The sequence below is a fragment of the Stomoxys calcitrans genome, chromosome 4 (assembly GCF_963082655.1).
Source record: "Stomoxys calcitrans chromosome 4, idStoCalc2.1, whole genome shotgun sequence".
NCBI classification, from domain to species: Eukaryota; Metazoa; Arthropoda; class Insecta; order Diptera; family Muscidae; genus Stomoxys; species Stomoxys calcitrans.
Genome location: NC_081555.1, coordinates 118,803,364 through 118,827,100, shown reverse-complemented (window position 1 = coordinate 118,827,100; position 23,737 = coordinate 118,803,364). Strand labels below are relative to the sequence as shown.

General features: G+C 38.2%; 1 protein-coding gene across 5 annotated transcripts in view; it reads left to right on the top strand.

Annotated features, from left to right (window-relative positions):
* The window catches only part of LOC106080879 (uncharacterized), a 470,932-nt gene that overhangs the window by 441,015 nt on the left and 6,180 nt on the right, over positions 1-23,737 (top strand). For all 5 annotated transcript variants that reach the window (XM_059366664.1, XM_013242485.2, XM_013242482.2 and 2 more), the window contains 2 exons: positions 15,375-15,634; positions 16,444-16,536. In XM_059366664.1, coding sequence (XP_059222647.1) covers positions 15,375-15,634; positions 16,444-16,536 — 353 coding nt within the window. The remainder of the gene's footprint in view (positions 1-15,374; positions 15,635-16,443; positions 16,537-23,737) is intronic.

Sequence of the window (23,737 nt, the reverse complement as noted above, 5' to 3'; positions counted from 1 at the left end):
CAGTAGTGTGATTAGACCTATACTTACATACGCTTCAGTAGTTTGGTGGATTGCGATGGAGAAAGAGTGCAATATAAGGACCATATAACAGGCTCAGAGAACATGTTGTCTTGGCATAGGTGGAGCGATGAGGACTACGCCCACTACTATTCTGGATATCCGACCCATTGACTTACAGATAAAGTGTGAGCCAGCCACAGCGGCTATGAGACTTATGGCGATAGGAGAATGGATAGAGGATAGGAGCAGCTCATATTATCGCGGCATAATCGAGGCAACCATAGGAATCTTGGAAGGAAAGGAAGAAGTTTCCGATCGGATACCTTAGACGACGCTTGTGGTTCAGTGTGAGGCACTGCTGCCAGCGGCACAGTCACGGATTGACGGAATCCAGGTATTGCCATCTAGAAGATCATGCTACACAGATGGATCAAAGCTAGAGGACGGTGTGGGCTTGGGGGTCTACATTGAGAACCCAGAGACTGAGATTTGTTTTAGACTGCCTGACCACAATACGGTCACGGAATGCGTGATGTGGTGTGGTCTAAACGCGAGAACGTCGAAAGCACCCATTTTAGGTTAGGTTTACATTCGGATGTCCGTCTATGACGCTGAACGCAAGGGTTCAAATCCTGGCGAAACCATTAAAAAAAAATTTCAGCGGTGGTTTTCCCCTCCTAATGCTGGCAACATTTGTGAGGTACTATGCCATGTAAAACTTCTCTCCAAAGAGGTGTCGGACTGCGGCACGCCGTTCGGACTCGGCTTTAAAAAGCAGGCCCCTTATTGAGCTTAAACTTGAATCGGACTGCACTCATTGATATGTGAGAAGTTTGCCCGTGTTCCTTAGTGTATTTGGATTTACATATAAGAGATTTATCTAACTGTCGGATCACAGTTAGATAAATCTCTTATATGTATGGCCGTCCGATTGTGACTAATATTGCAATAATGTGGTCCTTTTTTTACCATTCTTACGTACTTTACCACATACTACAGTCACAAGAAAGTATATCATAATTGGTTCAAATCAAGATGTAGCTCCCATGGATATACATCAAATTATAATAATTTTGCACGGAATTTTGACCTATCTAAACACATCAGCCGAAGTCCACCAAATTCGTTTTAGTCTTATGTAGCGTCCATTCAATGATATCGCCCAATTTGTATTTATAGGATAAGTTTTGGGTATTCTGCCTTTTTTTCCTGTTAACACAATGGTAAGGGCGATATTTGAAGAGCTATAGAAACGATTTTCAAAAAAACGCAAATAATAAAATTGCACGATGTAGACGGCCCATTGACCGGTCCCGAACGTAAAATAAAATATTCGCCGAACTAGCCTCTCAATAAGTCCATTGTTGCTCGTGGTGAGTGGCTCTGATCACTCACTTCACTCCAAAATCAACAATTCTGCTTATTTGCTTACCCATTGAGCCAAAAATGAGCTTCGTCGCGGAATGGAAGAAACGTGCGATGAACTTTCTTAACAGAGCACGCATTTTGATAATAAAATTCAATAATTTGCAAGCGTTGGGCAAAAAAAGTTGGATATCACCTCACGATAGCGCTCACCATTGAAAATTGACGCTACTATTCGCATCATCTTTAAAGATGTACGGTCCAATGATGCCACCAGCTCATAAACCGCACCTAACTGTGACTTCTTCTAAATGCATTGGTAGCTCTCGCCAGGCTTCTGTGTGATCACTCACTTCACTTCAAAATCGACAATTCTGCTTATTTGCTTACCCATTGAGCCAAAAATGACCTCCGTCGCGGAATGGAAGAAGCTCGTGATTAACTTTCTTAACAGAGCACGCATTTTAATAATAAAATTCAATAATTTGCAAGCGTTGTTTGTTTGTAAGACGATTCATGGTTAAATTATAGACCAAACTGAAGATGTTTGACAGTGAAACAAAACACGAAACGTGCGTGGGCGGTTTAAACCAGCGTTGCGAAAAAGATAATAGCTAAAAAATCACCCTTTATATAATTATAAAATATTAACTATAACCTTTAATAAGAATTTTGTAGGACTCTTGCCTTTAACATCAATAAAACATTGTTGCAAACCAATTTTTTTCCAAATAATAATCAATAAACCATTTAACCAACGGACATGTGATTCAGAAAACATTTCTGTTATAAATTTTTTGAACTGTGATATTCTTGTCAATAAACTGATTAATCACAGGGAGAACGCACCCACTACACGCATATAAACATAATGAAAAATGTACACCAATATAAAAAGCTTATTTATGATGCAAAATTCCTCGTTCTTAATTGATTTTTAATAGTTGTGCAAATTGTAATGCAAATATTTCATGAACTTTATTCATTTAAGTTCAGTTCTTAATGATATTCAATCTCATATCTACTTACAATATTTTGTATTTTAATTCAATTCACATTAGTAGCATATTAGTGGATAATATTAATTAGCATTTATGTGCTTATATATAATTTATTTTAATAGTTTAAAAATAATTGTTTAACTTTGTTTTTAAGTTCAATGTTAAATTAACGTTTCATAAAGTTTTTCTTGTAGTTGTGTAATGCAAAACCTAATTGAATTGAAAATATTGTTCAATTGGTTTTGTCACATATTTAAAAGTCAATCTTTAATGAACTATTCATGGTGGAATTAATATGAGAAAATATTCACTACTATGTTATGCCTACAAGGTCACCTCACTTTGAGTGTTCTTTGAAGCCTTATTCTTGTCTACTTGATTATCTGTTGAGTAGATATTATTTTACCCTTATCCTGAAAATTCTCTTGACATGGCCTATGCTGTGGTTCTTCACAAACATTTGCCAAGTACAAGTTCAACAGAAAAGCCAAAGGTGACATCGCCTAATTGAATGTTGGAAGAAAAACACCAAAGGACTCCTATTCACACGAGATGAGATTTCCTTTTGAACGAATAAAGTCAAGAACAAGTATAGTACGATGATGATGATCATTCATTGTCTCTCGACACAATGACAACAAATACATACACAAAATGAGTATGTATGATTGTAAAGCTTTTGTGCTTACAATATACATACATTGTACTTGATTCTTATAAGAAAAAAACCCAGGTCTTTAATATATATTATATATTAATCACATTAGTATGAATTGTATATTTTTATTAGCATTTTTAAAAAACCACGTCCAAATTTGGTTTTTATCAATTATTTTTCAAAATGTGTTTTCACAAAAAAAAATATTTATATATAATAGCTGAACACGTCCCTCTCCGATGCGCCTTCTTTCACTTTCTTATTTTATCTGAGTCCTATACTGGCACGGTCAGGAAATAAAGTCATGTTTGGGGGTGCTGGTATGGCTTTTCTGATCTTTCGCCCCAATGTGGATATCATATTGATGCTCTACTCAAAATTACCTTTCATTTGAGCCTTATATAACTATGGTCGGTAAATTTGTCCGATGTTGGGGTATTTTTGGGAGTGAGGCGGCGCTCCATATGCGAGATTCGTGCTCTAGTCTCCAATACCTTTCATTTGAGCCCCATATTGCCACTATTGGTCTATGTTTGGAGGCCACCGAAGCGCAGAGGTTAGCAAGTCCGCCTAGGACGCTGAACGCCTGTGTTCGAATCCTGGCGAGACCATCAGAAAAAAAATTTCAGCGGTGGTTTTAACTTCCTAATGCTGGCAACATTTGTGAGGTACTATGCCATGTAAAACTTCTCTCCAAACAGGTGTCGCACTGCGGAACGCCGTTCGGACTCGGCTATAAAAGGGAGGCCCCTTATCATTGAGCTTAAACTTGAATCGGACTGCACTCATTGATATGTGAGAAGTTTGCCCCCGTTCCTTAGAGGAATGTTCATGGGAAAAATTGCAATTTTGGTCTATGTTTGCATTTGGCGGGCTTTGGAGGTAGGGCGGCCCCCTAGATATCCCACCTTAAATAACGACGCCAAATTTCTGTTAAATCGTCCCACTCCTAGATCTGGCTTTTTGAAAATAGGGTAAGGTCAGTGTCCGCCTATAAAAGTTTGGATGTTAGATGTACATCATTATTTTGATTTTGGTGGTGGATAGGAGTAGCCAAACCTTTTGCCCCGAAAGTGGATATCAGGTTCATACTCCTCTCCCAAAAACCACATTGGAGCTGGTATATCAGATTCATACTCCATTTCCCAAAAACCACATTCGAGTGGTTAAGCGGGAGTTTTTGAGGAGCCTCTCCTCGCCTCCAACGCCTCGTTGGCCATGAAACAGATACAGATTTGAGCTTCTTTTTGCCATAATCCACAAATATGTCCAGTTTAAGGGGTATGCAGGGTGGGGTGGCCACCCACGTACTCATCCCTGAAGAATATCAGCATCGTGCTCTACTTTCAAATTTCTTTAATTTGAGTCCTAATTGCCATCGGTTTAGGGGGAGTTTATGGGGTGACACGATCCCCAAACATTTCGCCTCAAAATTGGATATAAATTTCGCTTCTACGCCATAGTAGGCAATCATGACTGGTTTAAAGGGAGTCCAGAGGCGGAAGTAATAACAGCATCGTGCTAGAGCACGATTTCATTTGAGCCCCATAGTGTTAAGCATTTTGAAGGAGGCTTTCAAAATATTCAGGGCTACGGGTCTAGTTCAGATTCATACTAATTAATTTTTTTGTATTGGTTATCTACATTCAAAATCATATTTCAAAGCGACCACTTGGGATACCACATTCTTGAAGATGCGCAGGACCTCCTGTGTCCATCCTCATTTGAGGGTAAAAAGTGTACTCTAATAACAAAGACTTCTTATTTCTGTCCTATTTTATCCTGATCGGTCTTTATATATTATTTTTAATTTTTTTTTTTTTTTTTTTGGGTAGCATGGGGTGAGGGGGATTGCCATCTGACACGTCCTTTCATTTGAGTACAATATATTCTCGGTCATACTACATGACAGTTTGGCGTTGCATTTATTGGGAGAGGAGAGTCGATCCCACCCGACGCTAAGTACCAAACGACAATTTATTTGAGTCTTTTATTTTCCCGATCTACTCTCCTGCGAAACGGTAGGACGTGACCCAGATACTTGAATCCTTATACCAACATTAGATTAAAAATATTTTTTCATAGACCTTTCTCGTCATTGTCATATTATCCCGATCGAACTACACGTCCTATTGAAGGGTATTTAGTGGGTGGGCCGGTCCCAGACTCTGTCCTAATTGTGCATACCAAATTCGAAGTCAACTCCCAAAGACCTTTCATTCGATACCCATTTTGTGACTTTGGACATTTATGCCCGTTTTGAGGGATTTTTGGGTTGGGGAGGCCTCATAGACACCTTGGACCAAATTCTTAAAACAAATGTGTACTCAGCTTCCAAATATCTTTCGTCTGATAGCCATATTGTCCCAATCGGTAAATATGAGCTGTTGTGGGGTTTTGGGAGGTGGGGAGGAGCTTCAGACACCAAAGAATAAATTTTTATATCAGCATTGGACTGTACCTTTAAATAGCTTTCATTTGATATCCATATTGTCTCAATCAATTAATTTGACCTGCTGGGGAGTTTTGGGGGGTGGGGAGGGCCCTCAGATACCAAAAATAAATATTTGTGTCAGGTTTGTATTCTACTTTTGAATACTTTTCATTCGATACCCATATTACCCAAAGCGGTTAAAGTGTGCTGTTGGGTGGTGTTTCCGGGTGGTGGGAGCCCCCGACACTTAGGGTAACATTTTAATGCAAAGTTAGTACTCTACTCTTAAATACCTTTCATTTGATACCCATATTGCCCTAAGCGGTAAAAGTGTCCTCTTTGGGCTTTTTTTGGGGTGGGGGGCCCCCCGAAAATTAAGAGTAAAAAAATTTGTATACCAAATTCGCACTCTACACTTAAATACCTTTCATTTGATACCCATATTGTCCCAATCGGTACACATGTCCGTTCGGGTGGGTTTTGGGATGGTGCGTCGTCCCAGGTGGAGACTCCTTTTCCTGAAATGTGAAGAAGTGACACCCCTTTTAACAGTATTTGGTCCCTCTCATCAATGGCCATTCTTCTACATTCTGAACGAATACAATAAAACGAAATGAAGTGAAATAATTATACCCGCCATAGGATGGGGGTATACGAGTACAAATTTAGTCAACTGTTTGTAACACCTTGAAATATACGTGCATCTGCGGAAATCATACCGGTCGAACGAATAAAGATACCCGCTTGAAATTTTGCACACATGCTTTTTATTGATGTGGATTTCAAATGGGCCTTATCGGTTCAGATTAGGATATAGTCTCCACACATATTGATCCTTCGATATGACCAATAGTAAAATGTTTAGTGTGAACATCAACAAGCTCTCTCCATCCAGCTCAATCGTTGGCCAAAGCCTTGGATTGGCCTCAAGACATATGTGTTGCTTCCAACTCTCTTTTTGTACAGCAGATCCATGTGTTTCTCGGGCGTGCCCATAATCGCACTTAGCCTCCAAATAAACCGGTCTCCCGATTTGACATCTTTTGCCTCTAGATATCGCAATTGTCGTCCGATTGGGCTGAAATTTTGCACGATTTTTTTATGATTTAAAACAATCGGGACAAGTATGGTCTGAATTGGTGCTCCTGTATAAACCGATCCCCCGATTTAGGTCATAGGCCCCTAGTCTCAATTTATATACGATTGTGCTGAAATTTTGTATGTGGTGCTCTGTAACGGCTTCCTACGGTTGTGTCAAATATGATCCAAATCGGTGTTTAATCTGATAATGCTCCCAAGGAGATCACTTGTTTAAAATTCTTCATCACATAAAAGCCGCAATAGTTGGCGAATTTGGCTGAAACTTTTCAGATAGTGTTTTGTTATGACTTCCCACAACGGTGTTAAGTATTGTCCACATCAAACTATAATCTGAATTAACTCCCATATAAACCCATCTCCCGATTAGCCTTCTTCTGCTCCTAATCCACAATTTTTGCCTGATTTGGCAGAAATTTGGTACTTAAAGTCAAATGATGCCTATCAGCTTAGTACAGTTTGTGTAAATTTTTAGCAAAATTCATGTTGGGGGGCTTTTTTCAGTAATTAACTATTAGGTACATATATGTTAGAAAAACCTACCAAAAATTGGGTTCAACCTATCAAGAGAATAAAAACCTACCAATTTTGGTAGGAACCTACCAAAAACTGCAACCCTGAACTTTACATCCAAAATTGAACTAGCAATGTCCTTCCGTCCATCCGTCCGCTGAAATCAAGATAGCAGTCGATCAAAAAACGCATCGCTTTGAAATTTCCCTAAGATACTTTTTATAGATGTAGGTAGTTGGGGATCGCAAAAGACAGCTGAAACTGTTTGATGTTCTTGCCAGGATTTTCATCCTAATCGGTCAAAATTAGGGCTACTAGGGGCCGAAGAAGTCAAACTGCAGGGCAACTTCACATTAATCGAGCTGTATCCAGATCTGAACTGTTATGATCTGGATACAGCTCGATTAATGTGAAGTTGCCCTGCAGGTTGACTTCTTCGGCCCTTACTAGCCCTAATTTTGACCGATTAGGATGAAAATACTGGCAAGAACATCAAACAGTTTCAGCGGTAATTACTATTTCATGAATACATGTCATGCAAAAACTTATTCATAAAGAGTCGCCCTGAGGCACGCCCTCCACCATAGGATGGGGGGGTATACTAATTTTGTCATTCCGTTTGTAACACCTCGAAATATGCATCTAAGACCCCATAAAGGTTATATATTCTTGATCGTCATCACATTTTGAGTCGATCAAGCCATGTCCGTCCGTCTGTCGAAAGCACGCGAAAGCGTAGGTCATTTGGGATTGTAAATGGCCCAAATCGGTCCATGTTTTAATATAGCCGCCATATAAACCGCAAGCAGTGTTTTGGTATTCCTGTCATACAGTGTCAAGTCTAAATCGGTTGATAACCTGATATAGTCAAGACCTTGGGTCTTGACTTCTAGAGCTTCTAGAGGGAACAATTCTCATCCGATTTGGCTGAAATTTTGCATGAAGTGTTCTGGTATGACTCCCAACAACTGTACAAGTATAGTCTAAATCAGTTCATAACCTAATATAGCCGCCATATAAACCGATCTTCCGATTAGACTTCTTAAGCCTCTAGAAGTCGTAATTCCTATCGGATTTGGCTGAAATTCTGCATGACGTTTTTTGTTATGATCTTCAACGACTGTGCTAGGTATGGTTGAAATCGGTTGATAACCTGAAATAGCTGCTATATAAACCAATCTTGGGTCTTGACTTCTTGAGCTTCTAAAGGGCGCAATTCTTATCCGATTTGGCCGAAATTCTAAATGAATTTTGATTTTGATTTTTAACAACTTTGTCAAGAATGTTCTAAATCAGTCCATAGCCTAATATAGCCGCCATATAACCCCATCTCCCGATTAGACTTCATGGACTTCTAGAGAGCGCAATTCTTATCCAATATGGTTGAAATTTGCATATGTCATTTTGGTATGATTTCCAACAACTGTTCCAAGCATGGTCTTTATCGGTATATAGCGTGATATAGCTGTCATATAAACCGACTTCCCAGTTTGACTTTTTGAGCCTCAGGAGGGCGCAATTATTACACGATTTGCCTGAAATTTTGGAGGTGGTGTTTTTCTATTTGAAAAAGTTATTTGAAGAACTTGACAAATGCGATCCATGGTGGGGGATATATAAGATTCGGCCCGGCCCAACTTGTTTGAGCTCATTCCCAAACTTGTGGAAATCAAATGAAGTTTAAAGAAAATTATGGGGAAACGTTTCTTCTCAAATTAGGTTTTGGGAAACCTAAACACGTTTCTTTGCGTTACACTCTACTTTTCATGTAAATAGATATACGATAATGTGTGAAGGCATTTTCACAGCAGATATAATGTCACTGTGAATATCATAGACAGACCATCTCATATGGCTGCCACACAAGAGCGCACTATGAGAGCGTTGAGTCGCTTGTAAGTATGTCTATTCTTCATAATCAAGCATGCCATTTAACAATGTGTTGTTGCATTATTAATTCCATTATAATGATGTTAGTTGAGCATATAACGATGTCGTTGAAGGTCATGATGGGAAAAAATGGAAAAACAAGAAAAGGGCCTAGAATAGGTGCCACGCACCACCACACATTTCGTTGTACCTGAATATGGTCGTTGATAAAAACACATGTGTGGCAAGACATGAATATGTGTGCCAAGCATACAAACTTTATACATAGAGAAAAGTTTCAATAAAATTTTCTCTTGGTACAAAAATTTCTTTAAAATGCAAGATTTAAATAAAGTTTCCTCTAAAAAATTTTGATGAAGATAAAATTTCCATGAAATTTTCTCTAAAGACAAAACTTCCATGAAATTTTCTCTAAAGACAAAACTTCCATGAAATTTTCTCTAAAGACAAAATTTCCATGAAATTTTCTATAAAGACAAAATTTCCATGAAATTTTCTCTGAAGAAAAATTTCTATGAAATTTTCTTTAAAGACAAAATTTCCATGAAATTTTCTTTAAAGACAAAATTTCCATGAAATTTTCTCTAAAGACAAAATTTCCATAAAATTTTCTTTAAGACAAAATTTCCATAAATTTTTCTCTAAAGACAGAATTTCCATAAAATTTTATCTCAAGACAAAATTTCTATGAAATTTCCTTTATAGGCAAAATTTCTACGAAATTTTCTCTAAAGACAAAAAATCAGGAAATTTTCTCTAAAGACAAAATTTCCATGAAATTTTCTCTAAAGACAAAATTTCCATGAAATTTTCTCTAAAGACAAAATTTCCATGAAATTTTCTCTAAAGACAAAATTTCCATGAAATTTTCTCTAAAGACAAAATTTCCATAAAATTTTCTCTAAAGACAAAATTTCCATGAAATTTTCTCTAAAGACAAAATTTCCATGAAATTTTCTCTAAAGACAAATTTTCCATGAAATTTTATCTCAAGACAAAATTTCCATGAAATTTTATCTCAACACAAAATTTCCATGAAATTTTACCTCAAGACAAAATTTCCATGAAATTTTATCTCAAGACAAAATTTCCATGAAATTTTCTCTAATGACAAAATTTCCATGAAATTTTCTTTAAAGACAAAATTTCCATGAAATTTTCTCTAAAGACAAAATTTCCATAAAATTTTCTTTAAGACAAAATTTCCATAAATTTTTCTCTAAAGACAGAATTTCCATAAAATTTTATCTCAAGACAAAATTTCTATGAAATTTCCTTTATAGGCAAAATTTCTACGAAATTTTCTCTAAAGACAAAAAATCAGGAAATTTTCTCTAAAGACAAAATTTCCATGAAATTTTCTCTAAAGACAAAATTTCCATGAAATTTTCTCTAAAGACAAAATTTCCATGAAATTTTCTCTAAAGACAAAATTTCCATAAAATTTTCTCTAAAGACAAAATTTCCATGAAATTTTCTCTAAAGACAAAATTTCCATGAAATTTTCTCTAAAGACAAATTTTCCATGAAATTTTATCTCAAGACAAAATTTCCATGAAATTTTATCTCAACACAAAATTTCCATGAAATTTTACCTCAAGACAAAATTTCCATGAAATTTTATCTCAAGACAAAATTTCCATGAAATTTTCTCTAATGACAAAATTTCCATGAAATTTTATCCCAAGACAAAATTTTATCCTAAGACATAATTTCCATGAAATTTTATTTCAAGACAAAATTTCCATGAAATTTTATTTCAAAACAAAATTTCCATGAAATTTTCACTAAAGACAAATGCTCATGAAATTTTCTCTAAAGACAAATTTTCCTTAAAATGTTCTTTAAACACAAAATTTCCATGAAATTTTCTCTAAAGATAAAATTTTCATAAAATTTTCTCTGAAGATAAAATTTCCATGAAAGATAAAATTTCCATGAAATGTTCTCTAAAGATAAAATTTCCATAAAATTTTCTCTAAAGAATAAATGTCCATGAAATTTTCTCTAATGACAAAATTGCCTTAAAAATTCTACAAAGACAAAATTTCTAGGAAAAGTTGTGTCACCATGATTTATAGAATCGTTTATCATTTCCATTTTGCCGAAGCTCAGACCGATCAAACCTTTATTTCGATCTTCCTATTCAAATTTATTATCTGTATTAAACTTTTTTGAACCATACTATCATATTCAAGCAATCGTATTTTTTCAGAGTGTATGCACCAATCACCATATAACCACCATACACACCACAGCAGCAGATCTCCAAAGTATTATGTAACCGTACTTCTGGGCTATGCTACGACAATGATGTAAAATAGCATATCAGATCAGATGGTATGGTTTGTGTGTGTGTGTGTATGTGTTTGACTATATGCGCTTAAGGTTTTCTTTATTCTTCTCCCATTGTTGAATGATTTTTCTGTGTATTTTGGCTTTTGTTTGTAAATGGCAGGGGTATTATTTCGCACACACACACACACACAGTTACACAAATACAATCTGCTTACCGCAGAAAATTCTGCAGTCATCGGCTTTATTACAATGCTTATGACGTATGATTATTATGAGGTGTGTATTGTTCCACCAACAGTTTGTCGCCTCATCGTCATCGTCGAAATGAAAAAGCCAAATTGCTACTTTGGCCCAGAAGTTATAATGGAAAGAGCAAACAGTTCACCATACCTCAACTTAACCATTCAACCAAAAGGTGGCCAAATATTTACATTTGCAAAGAATTGTAAATGGCTGTGTGTGTTCGTTTGATTGTTGTACGTGCGCGCGTGTAGTTAGGTAGATGTGTGATGTGGAAAAGTTTTGATTGATTTGCCTTGGTGAATGATGGCAATGGTTCAACATTAAATTGAATTGCGATAATCATATACAAAGAAAATTTTTATTTGTATTGTTTTTATTGAGAATTTCAGTGCCAAATATGCTGGTGTAGGATTTTTTTCTCCAAAAATTTCAAATTATATGGGCAAAATCTGAATGTTGCTTTATTTACTTACATCTCGAGTAAATTTCATGAGAAATCGTTTATTTGCGTACAATATTTTTCTTCTTCACAAACTAACTCATAAATGCCGTTTAACTGCTTGCTTCGATAAAACTTGAATATCTAAGAAATTAAAGGTTAGTTATGCAATTTTTTATAAAAATTTTCGTTTTTTATACATCTTATACGATATATGTCCCAAATAGGTATAAATTGTACATATAAATATAGCTGTCATAGGTAGGATCACCTGAGTTTACTCGGAGGCCAATTGTGATACGCAGAGTGAGCAGTATTGTAGGAGTCGAAAGAAGGATAAAAAGAGGGCAGAAAAGATCGCTTATTCGGTAAGACCAAATGTGTGTGGGTGTATCCCTGGAGGAGCACTGATCCATGTATAGATTCCCACATTATCATCGCATTTGCACTAGCCGTCACTCCAGCAATGTTTAGTAAATCGACAAATAAAACGTTTGAGAGTTGGAAACCGGTTCTAAAATATCGTTTTGTCCGGGAATTAAAGTTTGCATTATCATAACCCTATATACTCTATAACATTTCTAAACACTCCACCACGCACTACCACCTCACTGTCTTTGGTTTTAAGTTGGTTAGCTTTATTGCCCTTTATATTAGTATGTTGTGAGACTGCCGGACGAGTATAGGATTATTTAAAAAGCGTCTTTTCTAAGGACACGGATTTCTGCTTGAATGACAGTACACTCGCCTAACAGTTTCAACGATAAGCCAAAGCCAATTTCATCGGAATAGAACACCAATCTCTCAACAGTCTCTATCTTCCGGCAATTAGTAAAGTCTCATTGTCCTCAAACACTATCCTCTTACCAATTATCTGCATTCAACTAAGGAACAGGGGAAAACTTCTCACATCTCAATTAGTGCAGTCCGATTTACGTTTAAGTTCAATGATAAGGGACCTCCTTTTTACAGCCGAGTCTAAACGGTGGCCGCTGTGCGACACCTCTTTGGAGAGAAGTTTTACATGGCATAGTACCTTACAATTGTTGCTAGCATTAGGAGGGAAACCCACCGCTGAAATTTTTTTCCGATGGTCTTGCTAGGATTCAAACCCGTAGGTGGACATGGTAACCTCTGCGCTACGTTGGCTATGGCCTTGTACATCAGTAAATCATTTTTGTTTTATCCCATATATGTTTGGGGATAGGAGTCAAGTCCGGTTCAGAAGAGATAGAGCTATACAACATCAGATCGAACCACCTTCCCATAAAACTCGCCTTCGACCGACTATCTAACTTGTTTTTTTTTTTATTCCACTGTGAGACGTCTGGGCATTTAACATTACTTCGTGGAGGGCCATTTCTACAGACCTGCCTTTAAAGTATTTCTTTCATCTTAAGTCAAGTCCTTGCAGTGTTTTGAGCTAAAAACTTGAAAGACTGATAGACGCATAATCCTTTGTGCTATGGTTTATTTTTACCGCCCTAGACGTAGAGATCATCGTGGCCTCTCTGTGCCCTCCTTATATGAAATTGTATTAAGCTTACCCTGCAATAGAGCCTAGATAATCCGGATCGCCATGTTTTCCTGAAACACACAAATCCTTTAGATTTAAAAACAATTGAATTTGGATTTTCTGCGTGCATGACTATGGTCGGTTTTAGGGTCAAGTCAGGATTGCAATAAAAGTCCTTTCCAGCAATAAAGCTGGGATGGTTTCAAATGGCACATCTGATTTAAGCGGCTGGAAAGTGCATTCTGCCCACACGATTTAATCCTAATCGACAATGAGTTCCTGGAGAGTACGTATCCACCAGAACTTCTACTGTCTCTTAGCTATTCTCGGAAAAATTCCCATTTTCTATGGCCAGAGAGCAAGGCAGGATTGAACTAAAAGTCCCAACCAGCTATAAGGCCGGGATGGGTTCAATTGGTCCAGCTGATTTAAAAAACTGGAGAGTACATACCTCCCACACGATTTATACTCATCGACAATGAGGAAACACGAGATTGCTCGCCGACATTCTCCTGAGTTCGTTGTGAGTAAGTCTCCACCAGAACGTGTACTGTCTCTAAGCTATTCTCGGGAAATTTCTCATTTTTTTCTTGCCAGGGAGAAAGGCAGGATTGAACTAAAAGTCCCAACCAGCTATAAGGCCGGGATGGTTTCAATTGGTCCAGCTGATTTAAAAAACTGGAGAGTACATACCGCCCACACGATTTTATCCTCATCGACAATGGGATAAGACGAAAAGTGCTCGCCGACATTCTCCTGAGAACCTGGTGAGTGCATCTACACCAGAACTTCTACTGTCTCTTAGCTATTCTCGGGAAAATTGCCGTTTTCCCTGGTCAGTGAGCAAGACAGGATTGCACTTAAAGTCCTACCCAGCTATAAGGCCGGGATGATTTTAATTGGTCCAGCTGATTTAAAAGGCGGGAGAGTGCATACCGCCCACACGATTTTATCCTCTTCGACAAAGAAGTAGGACGAAATGGTGCTAGCCGACATTCTCCTGAGTTCTTGGAGAGTGCGTTTCCATCAGAATTTCTACTGTTTTCCTAGGCCAGTGAGCAAAGCAGGATTGCACTAAAAGTCCTTCCCAGCTATAAAGCCGGGATGGTTTCAATTGGTCCAGCTGATTTAAAAAACTGGAGAGTATATACCGCCCACACGATTTTATCCTCATCGACAATGAGGTAAGACGAGAAAGTACTCGCCGACATTCTCCTGAGTTCCTGGTGATTTAAAAGGCGAGAGAGTGCATACCGCCCACACGATTATATCCTCTTCGACAAGGTGGTAGGACGAAATAGTGCTCGCCGACATTCTCCAGAAATCGTGTGAGTGCGTTTTCACCAGAATTTCTACTGTCGTTTAGCTATTATCGGGAAATTTTTAATTTTCCCTTGCCAGGGCCCAAGGCAGTGTTGCACTAAAAGTCCTTCCCAGCAATAAGGCCGGGATGATTTCTATTAATCCAGCAGATTTAAGCGGCTGGAGAATGCATGCCGCTTTTTGATTTTACGATTTTATCCTCATCAACAATGAGGTAAGACGAGTTAGTGGTCGTATTATTTAATTTTCATTTGAGTCTGGAAACTTTTTAGTTATTTAAATGGCCTTGTCTGAGTGCTTTGATATTTCCAAAGACTTATAGGTCAAAATTGCACTCACTGTAAGCTTGCATTTCAACCGCTTTCAAATTCTCACATGTTATGCATTGTTTGCTAACTCTTAGAATTCGTTCCATCTGCTACTATTGCTCTATTGATGACCTAAAAACTTTTAATAAACAAAGTAAAATTTTCTATTTACTCAATAAATAACTCTCTACGCAAAGTGAAAACAATCGTTCCCCCCCAATTCGTTCTTGCATTACAATACCATTTATTTGTACTCTATTTCCTATGTTTGTTTGTTTTCGATTGCAGCTGATGTTATGGTCAACGATAGCCCAGTGCATCTAACACTCTGTGATACAGCCGGTCAGGATACGTTGGATCCACTGCGTGAACTTTGCTATCCGGATAGTGATGTATTTCTCCTATGCTTCTCAGTGGCCAAGCCAGAAACATTCCATGCCATCAAAACAAAATGGGCACCAAAATTTGCCAAAACAAAAGCATCGCTGATGTTGGTTGGGACCCAAGCGGATTTGCGCACAAATTCAAATGTTCTGAATAAATTGCAGGTAAGTACCATCCATGCGTCGATTTTTTGTTTCCATCACTGCCATTGCTATACAAATTTGCATTTTGCTGAAAAGCACAACACAACAAAAAAACCGAATAGAAAAAATTCGTTTCAATGTGCAATGCGCTTCAAAGTGAATCAAGGAAATTGCCTGAATAAGCATAGGGTAGGCATTGGTTCTGTTAGCAAATCATAATGATGACTGTTTGGCAAGAGGGGGAAATTTTCAACATAGGGATTTTCCCCATCAACAAATGTTGTTGTGTCAGGCAGACAACTTAGGATAGTATATTTACTTTGTCACTTCAATTGTAAAACCTTGAAAATTATTTTGACATGAGGGAAAAATCTTTCATTAGAGACTGTTACAATTGGTGCACATGTAACAAATATAAATTGCCATGGATTAAGTTCGGACCAAGTTCTTCAAAGTACACATGGGGAATTATGCTATAAGCTATGTAATATTCTTAGTGTCATAAAGGTTTTAAGTTTAGCTAAACAACAACGTCCATTTCCATTTCTTGTGGTGCCCGCAATTCCGGATTTGAATCACATACGACCTATAGAATAAGGAACCATTTTTTGTTTCTTTTCAAACATTCAATTTGCTTTACAGCTTTTTGTAGAGTTTAGTGTAAATTGTTGTGTTAACTTTCATAAATGTTTTTGGTTATAGTAAAGTATTTAGCTAGTTTTAGCTTTAGTTTTTGAATATTTGTTTACAATATTTCTCATGTTTTTCCTAACTTTTTTTTTTTTAATTTGTTTCATTTGCTTTATTGTTGCGGCTTTCAATTTGAATAGTCGAATGGCGAAAAACCCATTTCGTATGCGGATGCTTGGGATTTGGCAACAACAATTGGTGCAAAATACATTGAAACTTCATCAGCAACACAGGTAAGTCATAAATAATTGTTGTTTTGGTATTTTAGGGAAAGGCAGAAAACCTTACAGCAAGGAAACAATATCGAAACTAATACAAAGTTCATGGTTATACGAAAATCATATATGAAAATTTTGCGAACTTTTGAATAACTTCAATTAAATAATTCAACCAATTAACAAACACAAACGTTTAGTATGTACATTAGGCCGGGTGGATTTGTATGGATGAAAAAAAGTGAAAAATCGTAAAGCAAAAACGTAAACAACATAAAATTCTAAGAATTCTACATACAAATAAAATCCTTATTCGCGACTCTCGACTTCAACATTTTTACACCACCAACGAAGGATGGGGCAATATTCATTTTGACATTCTGTTTGCAACACATCGAAATATCCATTTCCGACCCTATAAAATATATATATTCTTGATCAGCGTAAAAATCTAAGATGATCTAGCCATGTCCGTCCGTCTGCCTGTTGAAATCACGCTACAGTCTTTAAAAATAGAGATATTGAGCTGAAACTTTGCAGGTTCTTTTTTTGTCTATAAGCAGGTTAAAATCGAAGATGGGCTATATCGCATATAGCCCCCATATAGACCGATCCGCCGATTCAGGGTCTTAGGCCCATAAAAGCCACATTTATATCCAATTTTGCTGAAATTTGGGACAGTGAGTTGTGTTAGGCCAGTCAACATCCTTCTTCAATTGTCCTTGTCCAGATTTGTACATAGCTGCCATATGGGCCGATTTCTCTATATAAGGTCTTGGGCCCATAAAAGGCGCATTTATTGTCCGGGTCTTGGACCAATAAAAGGGGCATTTATTGTCCAATTTTGCCATTGAGACAGTGAGTTGTGTGAGGCCCCTTGATATATGTTTGCAATTTGGCCCAGATCGGTCCAGATTTGGATATAGCTACCATATTGACCGATCTCTCGATTTCAGGTCTTGAGCCCATAAAAAGCGCTTTTGTTGTCCGATTTCGCCGAAAATTGGAACAGTGATTTGTGATAGGCTCCTTGACATCTGTTTGCAATTTGGCCCAGGTCGGTCCAGATTTTGATGTAGCTGCCATATAGACCGATCTCTCGATTTAAGGTCTTGCGCCCAAACAAGGCGCAAAGGTATTGTCCGCTTTTGCTGAAATTTGGGGTAGTGAGATGTGTTAGACCAGTCGACATGCCACTTCAATTTGGTCCGGATCAGTCCAGATTTGGTTATAGCTGTCATATAGACCGATCTCTTGATTTAAGGTCTTGGGCCCATAAAAGGGGCATTTATTGTCCAATTTTGCCAAAATTTGAGACTGTGGCTTATGTTAGGCTTTTCGACATCCGTGTCGTTTATGGTTCAGATCGGTTTATATTTGGATATGGCTACCAAAATATCAATATTTTGTTCTACAAAATTGAACAATGACTTTTACTTATTAGACCTCTCAATATCCGTGTCGGATTTGTTCCAAACCGAACAATATTTCGATAAAGCTACTATGGGGGCATAAAATATGCATTTTTCAACGGATTATGGCGAAAGGTGGTTTACATATATACCCGAGGTGGTGGGTATCCAAAGTTCGGCCCGGCCGAACTTTACGCCTTTTTGCTTGTTTTTTTTGCGGAAGCCGCAATTTTCATCCGATTTGGCTGAAATTTTGCGCATAGTCTTCCGTTATGACTAAGTAAGTACGGTTCAAATCAGTCAATGACCTGATATAGCTCCCATATAAACCAATCTCCCGATTTGACTTTTTGAGCCCCTGGAAGCCGCAATTTTCGTCCAATTTGGCTGAAATTTTGCATGCGGTGTTCTAATCTAATTTTCAACAACTGTGCTTAGAACGGTCCGAATCGGTCAATAACCTGATATAGCTCCCATATAAATCGTTCTCCCGATTTGACTTCTGATGCCCTTACAACCCGCAATTTTTGTCCGATTTGGCTGAAATTTTGAATGCGGTGTTCTGTGACGACTTCCAACTCAACAACAACTGGGCCAAGTACGGTCCAAAATCAGCCAATAACCTGACATAGCTCCCATATAAACCGGTATCTCGATTATCCTTGTTCGGTTCCGAAAAGATTTAATTTTTGATGGTTTGACAGAAGTTCATTCATCTAAATATAGCTTGTATACATTTTTAGCAGAATCCATAGTGTTGGGTTCAAAAGATTCGGCCTTGCTGAACGTAGCACGCTTCAACTTGTTTTGGGCTGATTTTCTTTCTCGAAGAGGACAACTATCTTCGAAGGACTCTACTAGTGTAGTCGTTATCCTGTTGACGTCAATGTCTTCTATGCTTGATAATCTACATTATCTTTACCAAGTCTTCTTCTGAGAAGTTTTTCGAATTTTGTCCATTTGGTTTTCAACTTATTACGGAAGCTTATCCGGTTCGGCGCTGGCCGTGCGATTCTTATCCTAATGTAGCGATGGTAAGAGAAAGAGTGTTCCATGGAGACCCTCCAATCCTGAACCTCATCGATCAGATTTTCCGAACATATCGTCACATCTAATACCTCCTCCCTAATCCTATTAACAAAGTTAGCGGTTTTACCAATATTAAGTGTTATTAGGTCGTAGTATTCAAGAACGCTACCAGGGCTTGGCCACGCTTATTAGTGTTAGTACTACCCCACGAAATGTGGTGAGAGTTCGCATCGCATCCTATTAGTACCTCGTTTCCTGTTTTGCTTTTCTCACCAGCCGTTGCCGCTCCGACGTGGGTAGCGTTGTGGGAGAGTCGAAAGGTACATAAAGTGATGCCAGGTGTGCTTCACCGTCTCCCTGTCTCACCACTGTTGCATCCGACGTTGACAACTCTGGGCAAAATATATAATTAAATTTCTATGACAAATAACGCCGGTCCTCGGCCGAGTACTAGTGCAGAAACCTTGTTCCGGGTCGTCCATGGTTCCTGAATTAAGGCAATATTACACTTGCTGAGTTTCTACATCAGAGCATCAGTAGCTATCTCGCTCCGGTAGAGGTGTATCTGGATGACCTCAATAATTGGTCCATTAGATGGGCTTCTTTGGAGTGGGTGATGGACTCATCATCTGCTCCCTGTTCATTAGGCTGCATTGAGTTTCCCCTCACTTCATTGCCTGATGTTTAAATATTGGGATCTTTGCATATCCCTGTCTTCCGAATCTTCAGAAAGTCGGTAATGGTTCCATCATCGGCTCCTTGTTCGTTAGGCTGTATTGAGTCATCCGTCCCTGCACTGACGGATGTTCCAATTCCTTTCAAATCTTGATTAAATGGGCTTCTTGGGAGAAGGTCTCATTGTCTGCTCCCTGTTAGGTAGTTCTCTGTCACTGCACTGCCTGATGTTTCAGAATTAGGATCTTTATCCATCCTATTCTTCCTAATATCGAGAAAGTCGTTGATGGTTCCGCCGTCGGGTCCCTGTTCGTTAGGCTGTGTTGAGTCTACCGTCCCTGCAATACCTGATATTCCAATACGAGTATTAGGATCTTTGCCTATACTAGTCTTCCAAATTTTGAGTAAATGGGCTTCTTGGGAGTAGGTTATGGCGTCATCGTCGGCTCTCTATGCGTTAGGCGGCATTGAGTTCTCTGTCACTGCACTGCCTGATGTTTGAGGATTATGATCTTTATCCATCCTAGTCTTCCTAATCTCGAGAAAGTCGTTGATGGTTCCGTCGTCGCTGTGTTGGGTTTTTCGCTCCTGCACTACCTGATGTTTTAGTATTATGATCTTTGCTTATCATAGTCTTCCCAATATTGTTGGGCTTTCTTGCCACTCTAGTGTAAGAGGGCGGCTTCTTACCTTTCTCAACGACCATCTTCCCTTTCCGTGATGGCTATGGCATCCTTTTGGAAGTCACAGTCCCCTATGAGGACTCAGAGGCCGTTCGAGCTTCCTTCGTTGCTATTCCGACTTTGTCTCCCTTCGCAAGGCACTGTCTGGAGTCTTCATTGCGGGAGGGCCTGCCTTGGTCTTCCTAGAGTACTTGAAAGCGGGGAGCTCTTTTTCTTCTTCAGCGTATTGTCAGTGTTATGCTCTTCGGGATCCTGTCCTTCCAGAATCCTGATCTTTCGCCCGATTGTACTGCACACTTCTCTGTCTCCTTCGTCGTGCACCGGATAGCTTTCTCGGTCTGATTGTGAGCTTAGCCAAGCCATCGTTCACTTCTGCCGTCATTCCGCTATTCCCATCTCTCGATTCGGCTGTGATGACTGTTTCATTGACACTGTCGCTGCCTAAATCGGAAACACCACCTTTACTTAATGGCTGGAAACGAAATGTGCATCCCTCTAATTCATCCAGCTCTTCCTCATTTGTTAGTCTGACGACTGGTTGTGCGCTTGAAGCATTACTCTCGACTACAGGTGCCAAGGCACCCATACCTATAAGAGGATAACATGCTACGTCTGATACCACCACCGCAGCTGTGGGGTCTTTGGAGTCCATTTTGAGCCTACTCCTGAATGGCTTTACATTTTTTCACAATAGGTTCCTATTTCGGGATACGGATTTTTTTTTGGCTTCGAGGAACAAGATGAAAACACGTCCGCTCCACTCAACGGTCACTAAAACGTAAGTGTACTTGTTATAGTTTATTTCCTTCATAGCAATTAGAATGCTGCTACATAAGTTACCACATACATGTAGTCAATTACAAAGTGTTTTTCTGACTGTGCTGCTGTGCAACATCAAAAGGTTTACCTTATTAGGACTCTTTTTTTTTACATCAACACTGGTTTCTGCTGCTGTAATTCAATAGCTATGGTACTTTTCCGCAGAATATTAAATTTTGTCGGATGGTCAAACCAACTATCTATTATCGGTTGATTCAAATATCTATCGATAATACTTTGAGTATACAAAGTAGAAAGTCTGATTAGATGAATTCTCACAGGTTTTACGCGTCCAAGCTTTCATAGCACCCTAAACTAAGCCTTCCTTAAGACCTCGACTTTCAGTAACTTTTCCATAAACTAACACAAAATGAGGAGGCCACTGTAGTGCAGAGGTTATCATGTCCGCCTATGATGCTGAACACCTGGGTTCGAATCCTGGCGAGAACATCAGAAAAATATTTCAGCGGTGGTTATCCCCTCCTAATGCTGGCGACATTTGTGGTGTACTTTGCCATGTAAAAACTTCTCCCCAAAGAGGTGTCGTACTGCGGCACCCCGTTCGGACTCGGCTATAAAAAGAGGCCCCTTATCATTGAGCTTAAAACTTGAATCGGATTGCACTCATTGATATGTGAGAAGTTTGCCTCTGTTCCTTAGTGGAATGTTCATGGGCAAAATTTGCAATTTTGCAACATAAATTTTAAGGAAAAAATACTGTAGGGGAAAGACATTTTCTTTTTCTGAAACAAGCAACAGTAGCTAATTTGGTTCAAAACCACTGTCTCCAAAAAAAGAGGCACTTGAGAAGTCGTAAACAACTGTTGGCGTTTCACCAACTTGGAAAATATTCGTTGTACAGCTTTTGTACGTTTATACATAAAATTCTTTTTATTCTTGGGTTAATTTCCCTACGTTTTTTGCGCAACTTTTTCTCCGTTTTTTGTATTTTTTGTCGTACTTTTCACTTTAAATGTGCAAAGAAAAATACGAGTTGGCATTAATGCTGAAATCTCGTTAAGCAACACCGGGAATATACGTTGGGGTATTTGTTTAGTGCAGGTGTATAAAATATGTTAAGCATTTACAAACAAGATGGTGTGAAATCTTAAGACAATTTCTTTTGTTGCCGTTTACATCAGCAGCTTAGTTTGAAGTTTGAACTCCCACAACGCCAACAGTGTTACCTTGAAAACGTTACGTTTGCTAACGTTTTTGACAAAAGTATTTCGCCTTTTAAATTAGATGTCATTTTTTCGTTTCAAGAATCTTTTGTGTCACAATTTTCTGTCTTTAGATTTGACGGTGATACATTTAAATGATGGATCTGGGATTTAGAACGTGTTTTTTTTTGTCATGACGACATGGAGACATGAAATGTCGTAACTCGTGACACTTGAAATAATTCTATGGATGTATAACCATAATTGTGTCTTAACAGCATCATTCGCAAGGGATTGAACATAAATTTTTAGAATTGTTATTAAGCTCACACTTTTCAGAGTATCATGGGACGAAGACACATCGTCATATGACAGATAAGCGTTGCTTCTTTGGTGAGAAATTTTAAACTTTAGAAAATTTTAGCATGCAATACATCTTTGCAAAAAGCCATTAACTTTATTAATCATGTATTGAAGCTTACAAAATTAATATTTATGTTTTTATCCAATCAATGAAAAAGAGGTTTGATACTTTAGTTCTTCGTCCTTAAGTTACACCCGATTTATTGCCTAAAATGAATAGTATTGGGTTGCCCAAAAAGTAATTCCGGATTTTTCATATAGTCGGCGTTGACAAATTTTTTTCACAGCTTGTGACTCTGTAATTGCATTCTATCTTCTGTCAGTTATCAGCTGTTACTTTTAGCTTGCTTTAGAAAAAAAGTGTAAAAAAAGTATATTTGATTAATGTTCATTCTAAGTTTTATTAAAAATGCATTAACTTTCTTTTAAAAAATCCGCAATTACTTTTTGGGCAACCCAATATTATTGTACCCACCACCATAGGATAGGGAAAATACTAATATAGTCATTCCGTTTGTTATACTGTGAAAAAATTATCTGCGACCCCAGGCCCTTGACCCTGGAAAAATATTAGCATCTTGTTCTACTCTCAAATACCATTTATTTAAACCCCATATTCCTATTGGTTTAAAGAAAGTTTATGGGATGAAGTGTCCCCCAAGCACTTGGCTCGAAATTGGATATCAATTTCATTTTCTAAACTCAAATACTTTTGATTTGAGTCACATATTGCCATAGTCGGTAAAGATGTCCTCTTTAGGGGATGTTTGGGGTGAGGGGCGGTGCCCCAAATACTTGGTCCCACATTTGGATATTAGATTCATATTCTACCCCCAAGTACCTTTTATTTGAGCCCCATAGTGCCATGACCAGTAAATAATACCTATTTGTGGGGTGTTTTCGGGAAGGGGTAGACCAACAGAAACTTGGTCCCGAAAGTGGGTACCCACATAGGCATGGTTGGTAAATATGTTCGATTTAGGGGTGTTTTGGGGGTGGGGTGGTCCCCCAAACACTTAGCCCCAAAAAATATAAGCTACTCTCTACTCTCAAATATCATTTATATGAACCCATA